The following is a 17,638-nucleotide window of genomic DNA, read 5'->3' on the forward strand; positions in this document are numbered from 1 at the left end:
CTACAATGGACTTTTTGTTTTGTTTTAATCTTTTTTTGTTTTTCCTTGTATTTTCTCAATTTGTGTTTATGTTTTCTTGTGGGTGCCGTGTCTCTAATGCTTTGTGCCCGAGATGCTGATGGAAGTTTTTTTTCCATTGCCCCTGTGCACTTTGTACATGTGAGAACAAACTCGACTTTGACATCTATGGAGAGAGAAACAGTTAAAAGTTCTGGGTTTGTCACCATCACAACGGGAGGAAGAGAAAGATATACGTGGGGTTGGGTTGAGGATTTCTGCGACCATAGCAATCTATTTGCAAACGTTTCGTCACCAGACGGTTTTCAGCGTGGGGAAGATGAGGGAGTGTCAGTGATTGCAATGAGAGTATGACTGACATGATCGATATGAATTTCAACCACCCTAAGTTTGTGTTGGTGGTGGTTCAGGCAGCGCTCCGGCCACCCCGCTGCTGGGGTCCTCATTGAGCCTCTCCCAGCATCCTTCGCTCTCTTCTAGCTGCGGGAACCAAGATGGTGGGTTGAAGAGGAGCGTTGTTGCGGCGGAATCTGGTGTCATCCTTTAGCACCGGCAGGTCCCGACCGTCGGCACCGGCCCAGACAGATGCGGCACCCATCTGACCGGACCTATCCGCCGATATTGCGGGCAGGGAGCGGATGGAAGCGGAGATAATGGGGCCCGGAGTATCTGCGTTCCTGGGCCCTGAGTCCCCGCTTCCGAGTTCGGGTGTCACTGGCCGCGGGCCCGCGGGGAACCGGGTTAAAGAGGGAGGAGGTTTCGGGCATGGGCTCTAGCGGGGGCTGTTGCTGAGTCCCCATATCTGCGATTGCGCTGGTATCCCCGGGCCTCGGGCGGTATTGGTGTCTCAGGGCCGCGGATTGGGCCAATTATCCCAGTCTGGGATTCTTTGGGCCGGCCGAATGGGAAGGTTTCATCCGGTTGGGAGCCTTAGACGGCTTTGGAGTTTGGGGGGGGGGGGGCGAAGAGGAGTTGTTGGTGACTTAAAATGTTAGCTCTGATTGCTTACTCGTAGAGCTGAAAAGGAAGTTGCAAACTGTTCAGAACTATGAGTGAGATTTGGGAGAGTAAATGATACCTGTTTCTTGGTGACAGGTAACAGGTCAGACGGGTGTTTGTTTGATAACTGGTAGAAGCCAGAATGGGCATTATTTAATATAGCCGATGTTGATTGAGAAAGCCAGAATGAGTGTTGGTTGGTGTTTAAAAAAAATTGCAAAGCTTGTTGAGATAGTGGAATGTAAATAGGACAGGTGAGCATATTTACTGTAAATACTTGAATGTAAATTGAGGCAGCTATTTGGATTAGTTTATCTCAAGTTGACCCTTAGGTGCCTTGTGTAATTCCAATTGAATGTGAAATAAAGTTAATATTTAAGTTAGTTCACAGCATGTTCTGGAAGAATGTGGTTAGTATACTGCCTGTGGAAGAGTGGGGAAGAAAATTGTTGCAGTGTGGCTTAATGTTTGCAGCTGATTGGAAGTGGAGAGTCTACGAAAGCTGTAGTGAGAATCACGTTAATACAGAGGTTGCTGTACCCCACTTAAGGGAGGTGCTGTCTGAATGTCCCACTCAACATGTTTGCCCCCTCCTAACTTTTCCTTGTGTACCTGGTAACTTGAGCTGTTTTATCCAATCAACTTAAGTCATGTAGCATGTCCAAGACTGGTGAAGTTTTGCCGAATGATCCCTAGAATTGTTTGGAATACAAATGCTGTTTTATGTGTTGCTCTTGGTTGCTGTTGGATTAAGAGGGTTGAAGAGTGAAGTTGCTTAACGGTTTCTGTCCCATTAGGGTCGCGTCAGGACTAAGACGGTGAAGAAGGCCGCTCGGGTGATTATTGAGAAATACTACACCCGCCTCGGCAGCGACTTCCACACAAACAAAAGGGTTTGCGAGGAGATTGCCATCATCCCCAGCAAGAAACTCCGCAACAAGATTGCAGGGTAAGAAATGTGAACCCTCCCTTACGGCTTATCTGACCAAGTTGCTTCATAACAGTGATGGGTTATGTCAACTTATTTTCCTGTGATTGCTTTCTCTGACACATCTCTTGGTACCACTGTTTGGTAATGGGTCCTGTGTACACCCTAATTTCCATTTACAGTTTTTACCTGTGGTGCCAGTGAGTTGGAGAAAAGTGTGGAATTGTTTTGGTAACCATTGTAGATGAGTGTTACTTCAATTACGTGTGGGGTTTTGCCCATGTAAAACCATGAAGTGTGCGCACAATGCTTGCCTGCAGATTTTATTAACATTTGAAGATTTTTTGCCATCTGCAGAAGGTTCATTAGGTACATTTAATGTCAGAGAAATGTATACAATATACATCCTGAAATTGTTTTTCGTTGCCAACATCCATGAAAACAGAGGATTGCCCCAAAGAATTAATGACAGTTAAATGTTAGAACCCCAAAGCCTGCCCAGTTCTCCCCCCCATGCACAAGCAGTAGTGAGGCAACGCACACGCGCGTGTGCACACACACACACACAAGCGTGCAGCAAAGCATCAATAAAAACACTTGCAGTACTCCAAAGACTATGTGTTCACCGGTAATTCAGCATACCACAGGCTCTCTCTCTCCCCCTAATAAGGGAAAAATAGGTGTCCCTGTTTCACAGCAAGAGGGGAGACATAATAAACAACTCATTGATTTATGATGATGTCTGTTGTGTTTTTCTCAAGCTCTGTGCCCAGAGAATTGGACTCGGAAATGCTTAGCTCTCTGGACACACAGCCCATGGCGGCTAACCCTCTGTTCCCAATATTTCGTGTTCTCCCGCGACACCTCAGTCAGGGGCACTAGCCTTGATCTCCAGAACCATAAAAATCTGGCAGCCTGGAGGCGTGCTAATCTTCCAGGCTGTGTCCTTGCGATATCAAAAAGCGTCTGGTCGTGAGGCTCTGAGATTGGGTCCCATTCCTGCAAAGAACCAAAATCAGAGTGTAACTCCAGGTCAGGGTCTTCAAAAGAACCTTGAAAAGGAAAAAAGATATCAAAGATAGAAATAGAGCTGTTTCCAAAGATGCAAGCGAAGGAGTCGCCATTTAGCACCATCTTGACTTTGCTCTGCTTTCCAAGTCCATGATTACTTCAGTTGTTGCCTCAAGAATGAGGTAGCTCACTTACTGGAGTTTGAAAGTTTGTTTAAGATTGTATGAATTACAAAACAGCTCCTTCACAATGGGCTCCAATCAGGACTGAATAATTAGAATTTATTCAAATTTTATTTGTACTGACCTGATTAGTTGGTTAAGAGGATGGCCCCTACTGGCATATTGGCCACTGACAGCAGCTTACCAGAGCCCTCTGGCCTGGACCAGTCTTTCAAGATGTCCCCAGGTGTAGCCCCATCTTTGAAGATCATTCCTTTCCCAAGGATGTGGTTTTGGAGGTTCTGTTGCATTCTATATCTCTGGGTTTTCATGGGATGGGTTGCTGACCTCATGCCCAGCCCTTCTTTTGCAGCCAGGCTTTGTACCGTCCATGGTGGAATTCCTATTCTGATTGGATCTATTGTGTAAAAAAAAGTTTTGTAATTTGTTGCTTCCTGTTTGCAAGCAGGGGAATTAATTATTGAATAGAAGAGCAATGAAAGTTTACAAGGTTCTATATATTTCAACCTAGGTATGTGACACACTTAATGAAACGCATCCAGCGAGGACCAGTTAGAGGCATCTCCATCAAACTGCAGGAAGAAGAGAGAGAGAGGAGGGATAACTATGTCCCAGAGGTGGGTTGATTTGCCTTTTATTCATTGATTTCTGTCCATTTACTTTAAGACCTAGGGGCTTTGCATTCAATTGTCAGGATCTATAAATGATCATAAAGCAAAATACTTGCTAATGACTTTTGGGGAGAGCTAACGTCAATTGTCATGATGGTGATTGCATGTGACTGCACTTTGTTATTTATCTCCTGCTGTGGGAGACTCAAACCCAAATTTAGTTAATAGTTCTTGGTTATTTCTATTGAATTGGATATCCGGGATAGAAAATTAAAACTGGGCTGACTAAGGCTGTTCTACATCTGATCTGAGGAATTTATTCTGGTACGTAATAGTGAAGAACACTTTCTCAGTGCAGGAACACCTATAAATCTCACGCACTCCATCCAGCACTCCCATGTGCTTCCAGCGTTTAAAATACGTGTCCTATGCAAACTTAAGTTTGGGTAGCATCTTTTCTCTCCTTTTCCAGCCAAGCCCAACTCTGAGCCTACCTGAGTCTGGCCCTCGCATTCCCCCTCCATTCAGTAGCAACTTTTCTTGGTGCCTAGTCAGATGTGCCTGGCACACTCCAGAAACAGTCATTTTCTTCCCTGAGCAAGTGCCTCAGCACCTAGGCATTAACCAAGTGCCCTCAGCACCAAACCTGCTGAACAAAATGTGGGAATATATGATAGCTCGTGCCCTTTTTTGGGCCTGAACTCAGCTGACTAGTCACTGGCGAGGTCACCAGTGTCCTTGATAAATAGAGAAATTTCACAGTCATCTTTGAAGAGAACTGAAATTGTTATGAGATTTTAATCTGTAAAGCTAACTAGCAAGGGTGTTATAAGAGAAATTGTGGAGTGCATCAGGGTTACTTCTGAAAACAAAATGAAGCGGAACTTACCCAGCAGCAGTCTTTAATTTGCATTTGGCATGATTAGTAAGGATTAATAAGATCTTGTAGTTAAAGATCCTCTGGAAAGCATTGGCCACAACGTGATAGAAATCTAGATGGAGTTTGAGGGAGAAATTGCTGTTTCTAACATGTATATGGCCAGTTATATAATGGTATAAAGCTGGAGTTGTCTGAAGTGGAGTAGGAAAATCAGCTGAGAGATGGGTTACTGGGCAGTGGATATTCAAACAGCTGGTCCAAAATGCTCAGAAATTTGTCCCCACTTAAAAAAGGAATTCTGTGAGAACGAGGCACAAATGTGGTTGACAGATTACAAATAATGTTACTTTTAAAAAGTAAGACATTGAAAGGAGCTAGAGGAGTGGGAAGTTTTATGGGCTTTTTGTATTTCACTACTATACTCAGAGATGGAAATTTGATTTTGAGAGTGAGGGTTGAGTGTTGCAGAGTATTTGAAAGATTGAGGGTTACAGAGGAGTTGAGGCCTGTGTTGATCAGCTATAATGGTGGAATCGTGGAGCAGGTATAAAGAATCTGGTGATCTACTTCTCATTCTCTATTACAGTGTTGTATTGGCTAGTTGTTCCCCTATGTCAACCTCCCATATGTTTCCTTGTTTTATAAATCTGCCTCCTTTGCTTTAATCCAGTGTTGAGCTGCTGTTCATACAACCTCTGAAAATGAAGTACAAGTTATCACAGCCACATTCTTTGGAGCACCTGCAGCTAAATCTTTAACTAACTCATCTCAGCGATTGTTTTTTTTCCCTCTGTTATGGAGAGTTATTTTCCCTGGCTCTGAAATTACTGAGTTAGGTGGCATTTGCTTTGACCCTCAGCATGTGCTGTGAATTGGGGGGGGAAATAGAGAGAGCGGTCAACCTGCATTGTGATTCATTGATCTCCTGGCAACTCCTGTACCTTATTTCCTTTCCTCAATGCCTTTCTGTCTAAAGATCTAGTGATTTAATTGCAGTGTTGTAGCGGTGTGCTACACGCTGCGCTAAAATAATGATACGGAGTCGGTAAACTGCAATTAAAGAAGAAGATTTTATTCGAACTTCACAGCCTTGCTTTAAAGCCTCCCTCATCCCGCCCTCAAGCCTCCCCCGCAGGCTTTTCCCTTTGTTGGTGAAGCAGACCTGGTGCCCTTTTGGGACTGGCCTTTGTGCCGGCGCGCTGGCTATTTGTGAGCCGGTTCGAGTGCGCTAGGAAATGGGTCGACACAGTGTCATCATTTTACTGTTCATAAATTCACCGGTCTGATTGTTTGCACTCCATGTATGAAACAATATTGTTGTTCACGGTGTCTGCTGTTTGACTAGAATTCATTTTGCTGGTGTTTTGAAACGGTTCAGTCTGAGTTACTGTTTAAATTGGCTAGTTTTGGGCCTTTCACAAGCTGCTGCCGTTGTCTAAAGGTGAAATTGGTTTAGTTTCTTGGATGGACAGCACGTGCAGTGGGTGGGTTGCATTTAAAACCTACTTTTCTTGATGTTGGTATTCCAAGAGTCTTTAATGCTTGTTCTCTGGGCTGAACGAAGCTGGTTTTGATCAGTTGTTGCTTCTGTACGTGGCTGGTCCTGCTCATCCTCTGCCTGCCTGCTAAACAGGAACAGTCCAAGTCCACAGGATGTCTGAAATAAGAGTCAAAGCTTATCTCTTAATCAAAACTGATGTTGCACTTAAATGCCTTCTGTTTGGAGAGAGTAAAATAAAATCATGGGGCAAGTAGTGTAGTGGTTAGCACAACACTTAAAATGGCAGTAAACACAAAGTATACTGCAGATGCTGTGGTCAAATCAGCACGTACAAACAAGCTGGATGAACTCAGCAGGTCGTGCAACATCCGTTGAAATGAGCAGTCAAAGTTTTGGGCCGAGACCCTTCGTCAGGACTGAAGAAAGAGGGGCAGGGTCCCCATAAAGAAGGTGGGGGGGGGAGGGCGGAAAACCAGTCAGAGGAAAGATCAAGAGGGGATAGGCAGGAGAGGTGAAGAAGGAATCTAAGGGGAAAGCACTATGGGTAGTAGAAGGCAGAATCATGAGAGAGGTGATAGGCAGCTAGAAGAGGAGACCAAGTGAAAGTGGGATGGGGGAAGGGAGAGGAAGGGAATAACCGGGAGTGAAATGGCAGCACCTAGCAATGAGGGGCTCAGTGATACAGCACATTACAGACCAGCAACAGGGTTTCATGCTTATGGCAGGGAATGGAAACACTGGCAGTATCTTGTAGTGCAATTGCAGTTGTGTTGGTAAATGTAGTTACAGTGCACAGCAAAGTTCTGTGGGAAAGAAAATTAATAACTAACTCTGGTTTAAAGTCTTGTCCAAAGACTTGCTGACCTAGAACATGTGCAATTGGTATTACACCTAGAACTATTGAGAGATGGAGCACAAAAACAGCCCCGCAACCCAATGTCTATCTTGGCGATCCAGTCACTTACTTCAACTTGCCCTAACTTTTATTTTCACTGCAGATTCTATCCCTCACCTACACACTAAAGGCATTTTATGGCAGCTAATTAACCAACCGACTTTCATGTCTCTGGGTGCATGGGAGGAAACCCACACATCAAAGAGGGGGAGCGTGGAAACTCACGTTGACAGAACTGGGGTTTAGGATTGAGGCAGTGCGTATCAGCTGTATCACTGTGCTGCCCATTTGTAGCCTGAAACTGAGGTCTGGTGTCGATGCTACCAGTGGATCGTAAGGAGACTGAACGAACTGAGTGATCTTTACCCTCTGTTTTGCTTCTCCCAGGTCTCTGCTCTGGATCAGGAGATGATTGAGGTGGACCCAGATACCAAGGAAATGTTGAAGCTGCTGGTGAGTGATGAGTCATTGCTGCTTTGCAGTGTTAATGTCGATTTTTCTTAAGTCAATCCTTTGGAAGATGTGGCCTTTGTTGCATAAATTTTGGATGAAGTGCTATTCTGATCTGCCCTCATTACTGGGCGTTAATATAAAATGAGGAACAATGCAGCCCAGGAACACAATGTACTTTTGGGCCACAATGTATTAAAACAGTTAAATTAGTAAGCAAATGGCTAACTAAACAAATCTCTTCTGACTTTTGAACTCATTGCCTCAACTAATAGAGACAAGAATGCCCATAACCTTTATTTGCCTCATATTTATTTATTTAAAGATACAGCGCAGAATGGGCCCTTGGCCGCACTGCCTAACAACACAACCCCCGATTTATCCCTAGTCTAATCACGGGACAATTTACAGTAACCAGTTAATCTCACTGATACATCTTCGGACTGTGTGGGGGGGGGGGGGGTGGAGAAAACCTATGCATTCCATGGGAAGGGCGTACAGAGTCCTTACAGATGACATTGGGACTGAACTCTGAACTCCAGCACCCTAAGCTGTAGTAGTATCGCACTAATCTAAGCCAATCTAAGTATCTTTTAAAAGTCTAAATGTTTCTGTCTTTACCACCACCCCAGACAGAGCAATCCAGGTACCCAGTACTGTGTGTGTAAAAACAATCAATCTTAAAAACTTGTCCCTTGCATCTCGTTTGAAATTATCCCCTTTCACCTTAAATACGTATCTAGACACTTTAGACCTTGGAAAAAGATATTGCCTGTCTACTCCATCTACACCTCTCATAATCTTATAAACATATATCAGGTCTCCGATGCTCCAAATAAAACAACTCAAATAACTCAAATTTGTCCAACCTCTCATTGTAGTACTTGCGCTCTAATCCAGGCAGCTTTGTGCTAAACGTCTTCTGCTCCCTCCCCAAAGCCTCAATGTTCTTCCTAAATGGAGTAACCAGAACTGTATGCAATACTCTGGATGCAGCCTAGAGTTTTATAAAACTGCTGCATAACTTCCTGACTTTTGAACTCATTGCCTCAACTAATAGTGACAAGAATGCCATATGCCCTCTTAATCACCCTATGAACCTGTGTAGCCACTTTCCTGGGGAGCTATGAACTTGAATAACAAAATCCCTCTGCTCATCAATACTGTTAAGGATCTCACCCATGGCAGTACACTGCCTCTTTGCATTTGACCTAACAAGGTGCAACACCTTACATTTGGCGGAGTTATACTCTATCTGACATTTCTCTATCCATATCTGCAACTGATCTATATCCCATTGTATTCTTTGCCGGTCTTCTACGCTGTCTATAACACCACCAACCTTCGTATCATCTGCAAACTTAATAACCCACCTATCTACATTTTCACCCGGGTCATGCCAAACATTGGAGATCCCAGTCTCAGAACAGATCCCTGTGAAACACTATGTAGAATAAGTCCTTTTGACCACTACCCTCAGTCTTCTGTGGGCTAGCCAGTTCTGAATCCAAATGGCCATTCCACCATGGGTCCTGTGCATCTTAATCTTCTAGATGAGCTTCCCATGAGGGAGCTTGTCAAACGCCTTAAATCTACATAGACAACGTCCACAGCTCTACCGTCATCAATTACCTTTGTCACCTCTTTTTAAAAAAAACTTGAATCAGGTTAGTAAGACCTGACTTGCTCTGCACAAAGCCATGTTGGCTCTGCCTAATTAGACGGTTGTTTTCCAATTGCTCATAAATCTTATCCCTTAAGAATTCTCTTCCACAAACTTTTCTACCACTAATGTGAGACTGGGTAGTTCATAGTTTACACAATTATCCCTGGTCCCCTCCTTAAATAATAGAGCAATATTAACTACTTGCCGGTTCTCCAGGATCTTGCATGTGACTAGAGAGGACACAAAGATGTTGTTTAAGTCCCCAGCAATCTCTTCACTTGCCTGTCTCAATAACCCGGGATATATGCCATCAAGCCAGGGGACTTATCCATCTTAATGCTCTTTAAGAGACCTAACATGACCACCTTCTTTACCTTGAAGTGCCCTAACATCAATATACTCAGCACTGATCTTCCTGTCCTCCACATCCTCCTCCTCCTCAGTAAATACTGATATAAAGACCTCACCGACATACTATGCATACCCCCCCCCCCCCCCACCCCTTATCCTTGAGTGGTCCTTTCCACTCTCTAGTTATCCTCTTGATCTCGATGTACAGTGCCTATAAAAAGTATTCATCCCCAATGGAAGTTTTCATTTTTTACTATTTTACAGCATTGAATCACAGTGGATTTAATTTGTCTTATTTTTGACTCTGATCAACAGAAAAACTCTTGTGTCAAAGTGAAAATAGAGCTCTTCAAAGTGATCTAAATTAATTACAAATATAAAATGCAAGGTAATTGATTTGCATAGGTATTCACCCCTTCAAATCAGTATTTAGTAGATGCACCTTCGGCAGCAATTACAGCCTTGAGTCTGTGTGGATGGGTCCCCTATCAACTTTGCACATCTCAATACTACATTTTTTTTACATTCTTCTTTACAAAACTGCTCAAGCTCTGTCAGATTGCGTGGGGATTGTGCGTGAACAGCCCTTTTCAAGTCCAGCCACAAATTCTCAATTGGATTGAGGTCTGGCATAGCTACTCCAGGACATTAACTTAGATTTCTGTGTAGTTTTGGCATTATGCTTGGGGGTCATTGTCTTGCTGGAAAATAAATCTCTCAAGTTGCAGTTCTCTTGCACACTGCATCAGGTTTTCCTGCAGGATTTTGCTGCATTCGTACCTTCACAAGCCTTCCAAGGCCTGTGGCAGTAAGGGATCCCCACAGAATGTTGCAGCCACCACCATGGTTCACCGTGTCTTTGATTATGTGCGGTGTTTGGCTCGTGCCAAACTTGGCTTTCTGATAGCCAAAAAGCTCAATTTTGGTTTCATCAGACTATAGAATGTCCTTCCACTACCATGAGTCTCCCACAAGCCTTCTGGCAAACTAGCCGAGTTGTTTAAAAAGTGGCTTTTTCTTTGCCAGTTTCCCATGAAGCTGCAACTGGTAAAGCACCTGGGCATCAGATGTTGTATGAGCGCCCTCCCCCATCTCAGTCACTGAGGCTTGTAACTCCTCCGGAGTTGTCATGGGTTTCTTGGTGGCCACCCTCACTAAGTCCCCTTCTTGCACGGTCACTCAGTGTTTTGAGGACGGCCTGCTCTAGACAGATTTACAGCTGTTCTTTCCATTTCTTGATGATTGACTTAACTGTACTCCAAGGGATAATCTGTGACTTGGAAATTTTCTTGTATCCATCTCCTGATGTGCTTTTCAATAACCTTTTCACGGAGTTGCTTGGAATGTTCTTTTGCCTACATGGTGTAGTTTTTGCCAGGATACTGACTGACCAGCAGTTGGACCTTTCAGATGCAGGTGTATTTTTATACAATCAATTGAAACACTTTGACTGCACACGGGTGATCTCCATTTAACTAATGTGACTTCTAAAACCAATTGGCTGCACCAGTGATGATCTGGTGTGGCATATTAAAGATGGTGAATACTTAGCCAATCAATTATTTGTATTTTATATTTGTAATTAATTTAGATTTTTTTTAGACATCTGTTTTCACTTTGACATGAAAGTTTTTCTTTTGATCAAAAAAGCCAAATTAAATCCATTGTGATTCAATGCCATAAAGCAATAAAACATGTAAATTTCCAAGGGGGTGAATGTTTTATAGGCACTGTATGTATAGAATACCTTGGGTATTCTTTAATCCTTCTTGCCATGACCCCTCCTGGTTTTCCTAATTTCCTTCTCGAGTCGAATGTATTTAAAGAAGTGGATGTCTTTTATTAGCTTTTGGGAGTAATCCGAAACAAAAGTTGTATTATAAATAACAACACACACAAAATGCTGGTGGAACACAGCAGGCCAGGCAGCATCTATAGGAGAAGTACTGTTGACGTTTCGGGCCGAGACCCTTCGTCAGGACTAACCGAAAGAAAAGGTAGAGATTTGAAAGTAGTAGGGGGGAGGGGGAAATGCGAAATGATAGGAGAAGACCGGAGGGGGTGGGGTGAAGCTGAGAGCTGGAAAGGTGATAGGCGAAAGTGATAAAGAGCTGGAGAAGGGAAAGGATCATCGCCTATCACCTTTCCAGCTCTTAGCTTCATCCCACCCCCTCTGGTCTTCTATCATTTCGCATTTCCCCCTCCTCCCACTACTTTCAAATCTCTTACTATCGTTTCTTTCGGTTAGTCCTGACGAAGGGTCTCGGCCCGAGACGTCGACAGTACTTCTATAGATGCTGCCTGGCCTGCTGCGTTCCACCAGCATTTTGTGTGTGTTGCTTGAATTTCCAGCATCTGCAGATTTCCTCGTGTTTGTATTATAAATAAATCACTTTCATAGTTCTTGTTTATAAGTCAGTTTCACTGACTGCAAATAGGTGTGAAAATTGCATGGAGGACCTTGTGACAGTATATAATCTTAAGCTTCCCTGGTCGTTTTCAGTTAAACATCATTTGTACACGAAACCTTGCTGTTTCATATGTTGGCGTTAACAACCGACAAGCAGCTTAGAGTTTTCCCGGTGGCTGTATGGATCTTTCAGTCAGGAAGAAGTTGTTCTTGTGTGTAAATGATTACATTATACTCAGTGAAGGCCACGGCTGACCTTTCAGCTGTGAGGTGTATGTGTGTACACAAGCGTACTTATCTGGGTAATACAGGCCTTTGACGACAATGACAAGAGGGTTCTGTTGAATGTTGGAGAGTAGAATAAAAAGACCATAAAATGGGAACTTCAGTAGGTACATGTAATAGAACATAGAATAGTACAGCACATTACAGGCCCTTCGGCCCACAATGTTGTGCCGATCCTCAAACCCTGCCTCCCATATAACCCCCCCACCTTAAATTCCTCCATATTCCTGTATAGTAGTTTCTTAAATTTCACTAGTGTATCTGCCTCCACCACTGACTCAGGCAGTGCATTCCACGCACCAACCACCTTATGCATAAAAAAAACATTTGTCTAATATCCCCCTTGAACTTCCCTCCCCTTACTTTAAAGCCACGTCCTCTTGTACTGAGCAGTGGTGCCCTGGAGAAGAGATGCTGGCTATCCACTCTATCTGTTCCTCTTAATATCTCGTATACCTCTGTCATGTCTCCTCTCCAAAGAGTAAAGCCCTAGCTCCCTTAATCTCTGATCATCATCCATACTCTCTAAACCAGGCAGCATCCTGGTAAATCTCCTCTGTACCCTTTCCAATGCTTCCATATCCTTTCTATAGTGAGGCAACCAGAACAGGACACAGTACTCCAAGTGTGGCCTAACCAGAGTTTTATAGAGCTGCATCATTACCCCTGTGACTCTTAAACTCTATCCCTCAACTTATGAAAGCTAACATTCCATAAGCTTTCTTAACTACCCTATCTACCTGTGAGGCAACTTTCAGGGATTTGTGGACATGTACCCCCAGATCCCTCTGCTCCTCCACACTACCAAGTGTCCTGCCATTTACTTTGTACTCTGCCTTGGAGTTTGTCCTTCCAAAGTGTACCACCTCACACTTCTCCAGGTTGAACTCAATCTGCCACTTCTGCATCCTATCAATGTCTCTCTCTAATCTTCGACAATCCTTTATCCACAACACCACCAACCTTTGTGTCGTCTGCAAACTTGCCAACCCACCCTTCTACCCCCCACATCCAGGTCGTTAATAAATATCATGAAAAGTAGAGGTCCCAGAACAGATACTTGTGGGACGCCACTGGTCACAACCCTCCAATCTGAATGTACTCCCTCCACCATGACCCTCTGCCTTCTGCAGGCAAGCCAATTCTGAATCCACCTGGCCAAACTTCCCTGGATCCCATGCCTTCTGACTTTCTGAATAAGCCTACCGTGTGGAACCTTGTCAAATGCCTTACTAAAATCCATGTAGATCACATCCACTGCACTACCCTCATCTATATGCCTGGTAACCTCCTCAAAGAACTCTATCAGGCTTGTTAGACACGATCTGCCCTTCACAAAGGCATGCTGACTGTCCCTGATCAGACCATGATTCTCTAAATGCTCATAGATTCTAGCTCTAAGAATCTTTTCCAACAGCTTTCCCACCACAGTCGTAAGGCTCACTGGTCTATAATTACCCGGACTCCCTACTACCTTTTTTTGAACAAGAGGACAACATTCACCTCCCTCCAATCCTCTGGTACCATTCCCGTGGACAACAATGACATAAAGATCCTAGCCAGAGGCTTAGCAATCTTTTCCTTCGCCTCGTGGAGCAGCCTGGGGAATATTCAGTCAGGCCCCAGGGACTTATCCGTCCTAATGTATTTTAACAACTCCAACACCTCTTCTCCCTTAATATCAACATGCTCTAGAACATCAACCTCACGCATATTGTCCTCACCGTCATCAAGTTCCCTCTCAGTGGTGAATAATGAAGAGAAGTATTCATTGAGGACCTCGCTCACTTCCACAGCCTCCAGGCACATCTTCCCACCTTTATCTCTAATCTGTCCTATCTTCACTCCTGTCAACCTTTTGTTCTTCACATAATTGAAGAATGCCTTGGGGTTTTCCCTTACCCTAATTTGCCCTTCCCCAATTAAAAATTTTCCTGTCCTCTCTGATTCTATCCTTTTCCATGATAATGCTAAAGGCCAGGGAGCAGTGATCACTGTCCCCCAGATGCTCACCCACTGAGAGATCTATGACCTGACCCGGTTCGTTACCTAATACTAGAGCTAGTATGGCATTCCCCCTAGTCAGCCCGTCAACCTACTGTGACAGGAATCCGTCCTGGACACATTTAACAAACTCTGTCCCATCTAGACCCTTGGAACTAATCAGGTGCCAATCAGTATTAGGGAAGTTAAAGTCGCCCATGATAACAACCCTGTTATTTTTGCACCTTTCCAAAATCTGACTCCCAATCTGCTCCTCAGTATCTCTGCTGCTATTAGGGGGTCTATAGAATACCCCCAATAGAGTAACTGCTCCCTTCCTGTTCCTGACTTCCACCCATACTGACTCAAAAGAGGATCCTGCTACATTACCCACCCTTACTGTAGCTGTAATAGTATCCCTGACCATTAATGCCACCCCTCCTCCCCTTTCCCCCCCTCTCTATCCCTTTTAAAGCACTGAAATCCAGGAATATTGAGAATCCATTCCTGCCCTGGTGCCAGCCAAGTCTCCATAATGGCCACTACATTATAATTCCATGTATGTATCCAAGCTCTCAGTTCATCACCTTTGTTCCTGATGCTTCTTGCATTGAAGTACACGCACTTTAGCCCTTCTACCTTACTACCTTTACACCCTTTATTCTGCTTCTCTTTCCTCAAAGCCTCTATATGTTAGATCTGGCTTTACTCCATGCACTTCTTTCACTGCTGTATCGCTCTGGGTCCCATCCCCCTTGCAAATTAATGTCAGAAATGTATACAATCTACATCCTGAAAATCGTTTTCTTGGCAAACGTCCACGAAAACAGAAGAGTGGCCCAAAGAATGAATGACAGCTAAACCATTAGAACCCCAAGGCTCCCCCTTCCCCCGCACGAGCACCAGCAAGGCAATAGCCCCCCATCCCCACCAGCAAAAAAAGCATCTGCGCCCTCCACCGGGCACCAAGTGTGCAGCAAGCATCAATAAAGACACTGAATTGCAGTACCCCAAAGACTACTCGTTCACTCGGTAATTTTGTTCTACCACGGGCTCTCTCTCTTGCCCTAATAAGGGAAAAAGAGGTGTCCCCGTATCACAACAAGAGGGGAGACATAATAAACAACTGGCTGATTTACGATGTTAAAGGTGTGTTGCGTTGGTTTTTCCAAGCTCTCTGGGCGCACAGCCCCTGGCAGCTGATCAAATGTTCTGTGTTCTCCCACGATACTTAGTCAGGGGCATCAGCCTAGAATCGGCACGTCTCCAGAACCGTGCTCACCTTCCAGGCCGCATCCTCAGGGTATCACGTGTCTATACATTGCTGGAATTTCTTTAGATCCATGGAGTGTACTCAGCTATTTCTAGGTTTAAGTTATAATTTGCTTATTTATTAACTAGTAGAGTAGGGAATGTTAATACAGTTCTCATCCATGTACCTACTGGCTACAGTGTCCCTGAATATCTTGCTGGTCCAATAGTATGTAATGAACTTTACCTGTTGGTTTGCTTTGTTTAATGGATTTCTCACCCATTCCTTACAGGACTTCGGCAGCTTGTCCAATCTTCAGGTCACACAGCCTTCAGTGGGAATGGCCTTCAGAACTCCCAGACTCTAAAGTTGTTTCTACTATGTCCTTAGAATAATAAAACAACAAAAAGGAATTGCTGGGTTTGTGTTCTTATTTGTGTTCTGTAACTCTGAGCTTCTCCAGCTGCCTCCACGGTTTGGCAATAAGGTGGGTGACCCATATGTTCCTCCAGTGCAGTTAATGGGGCTTGTGCAGGTTTGACAAGATGTGGTATAAACTGAAGATCTGAAGCATTGTTACTGAACTGGGATTGGCAAGATGACAGTACTTATTGCTGACTATAAAGACAGCTGCCAATTGTTTTATGAAACACTGGAAACCCTAAATTTGAAAATCTCGAACAGTCCATGATATTGTGCTGACCTTTTAAACTACCCCAAGAGCAATCTAGCCTTTCCCTCCCACGTAGCCCTCCAGTTTTGTCTTATGTGTCCATCTAAGAGAAACATTTTGAAATATTCTACTTAAAAATTGAATTCCACAATTTTTTAAAATCCTAGCTGGTTTGCTGCGGTGGTGGTACAGGAACCTGAGGATGCACGCTGTTTTTAGGAACAACTTTTCAGATTTCGGAACAGTCCTCAATATTCCCCTTTTGCACTAATTGCTTTGTAATAATATTTTTGCCTTGCACTGTACTGTAAAAACAAATTTCATGATGTGTCCATGACAATTTAAAATTTTACATTTTGCCTTTGACAATAAAAGCTGAAGGCCCAGCTATGCTAAGTTTCCCTGCTGGTAATGTTGGCTGTGCTGTATTCTGATTTTCACTTGGAAAGTTCACCATTGCTTCCAGCACTGACATGAACTGAGGAAAAGCTTGAAGACTTCAAACTCTGAACTGGGCAGCATTCTGCTTGTGCTAAAACACTCTCAAAATGTGGACCTGGCTTTGTTTTCCAAGTTCTAACTGTGGATCTTAATTATTTGGTTTGGGGGGGAGGGTTTTGGAAATGTACAGCCAGGGCATTTTGGCAGGTGTTCAGCTGGTAGAGCTGCCACCTCCACCAGAGACATGGGTGCAATCCAGACCTGATCTCTGGTGCTATCAGTTGAGTTTACCCGTTCTCCCTGTTAACTGGTCACCTTAAATTTGGCTGCACCTATGAAAGGAGATGGACTGTCAATGTTCTAGGCACGAATGTCAACCCTCTGTCATTTCCACTTATCACCTCACACCCCTTTGATACTGGTTATCTCTTCACTCTTGATGAAGATCTTGATATGAAACATTGTCCATTCCCTCTATAGATGCTGACTGACTTGCTCCATTTCCTTTGTGTGTTGCTGTGCAGTCCCAAGTCACTCAATTATCTCTAGTGAGTTGGTGAGTTGTAGAATGTTGGTGTTAATGCGAATGTAGACAAGAATAAATTGGAGGGCTTTATCTGCGTTTGACTTAATGGCCCATTCTCTCCAGTCTCTCAGTGAGCTGCCATTGATTTGGACCTTTCAAAATGCTTGTAGATTACAAACCAATCCCAGTTATGGGGTGTGTTGTTACATAGTTCTTAATAACTTCCACCATCTCCAATGGGATCCCACCACCAAGCACATCTATCCTCCCCTTCACTTCCTTCAGGGATTGCTCCCCTGTCCATTCATCCTTCCCCACTGATCACCCTCCTGGCACTTAAAGTGCTGCACCTGCCCCTGCACTTCCTCCCTCATTGGCATTCAAGGCCCCAATGGCCCTTCCAGGTGAGGCGACATCTTCTGGAGCCTGTAGGGGTCATCTACTGTATGTGGTGTGGTTTCCTGTGTATTGTTGAGACCTGATGTAGGTTAGGAAACAGCTTTGCCAAGCACCTACACTCTGCCAGAAAAAGCAGGATGTCCTGGTGGCCACCCATTTCAAATCAACTTCCTATTC

General features: G+C 44.0%; 1 protein-coding gene across 1 annotated transcript; it reads left to right on the top strand.

The window, feature by feature from the left end:
• Positions 1–372: 372 nt before the first annotated feature.
• LOC140714141 (small ribosomal subunit protein eS17) lies at positions 373–15,835 on the top strand. The gene is made up of 5 exons (XM_073024966.1): positions 373–515; positions 1,815–1,966; positions 3,650–3,755; positions 7,413–7,478; positions 15,715–15,835. The coding sequence occupies exons 1-5, from the start codon at positions 513–515 to the stop codon at positions 15,787–15,789; spliced, it is 402 nt and encodes a 133-aa protein (XP_072881067.1). The 5' UTR covers positions 373–512; the 3' UTR covers positions 15,790–15,835.
• Positions 15,836–17,638: the final 1,803 nt, after the last annotated feature.

Source organism: Hemitrygon akajei, chromosome 21 (genome assembly GCF_048418815.1).
Source record: "Hemitrygon akajei chromosome 21, sHemAka1.3, whole genome shotgun sequence".
NCBI classification, from domain to species: Eukaryota; Metazoa; Chordata; class Chondrichthyes; order Myliobatiformes; family Dasyatidae; genus Hemitrygon; species Hemitrygon akajei.

Excerpts from the sequence above, each read along its gene's own strand:
- LOC140714141 (XM_073024966.1), top strand. Across the intron at positions 1,967-3,649 it reads CTCCGCAACAAGATTGCAGG|GTATGTGACACACTTAATGA; the intron begins GTAAGAAATGTG and ends ATTTCAACCTAG. Across the intron at positions 3,756-7,412 it reads GGGATAACTATGTCCCAGAG|GTCTCTGCTCTGGATCAGGA; the intron begins GTGGGTTGATTT and ends TGCTTCTCCCAG.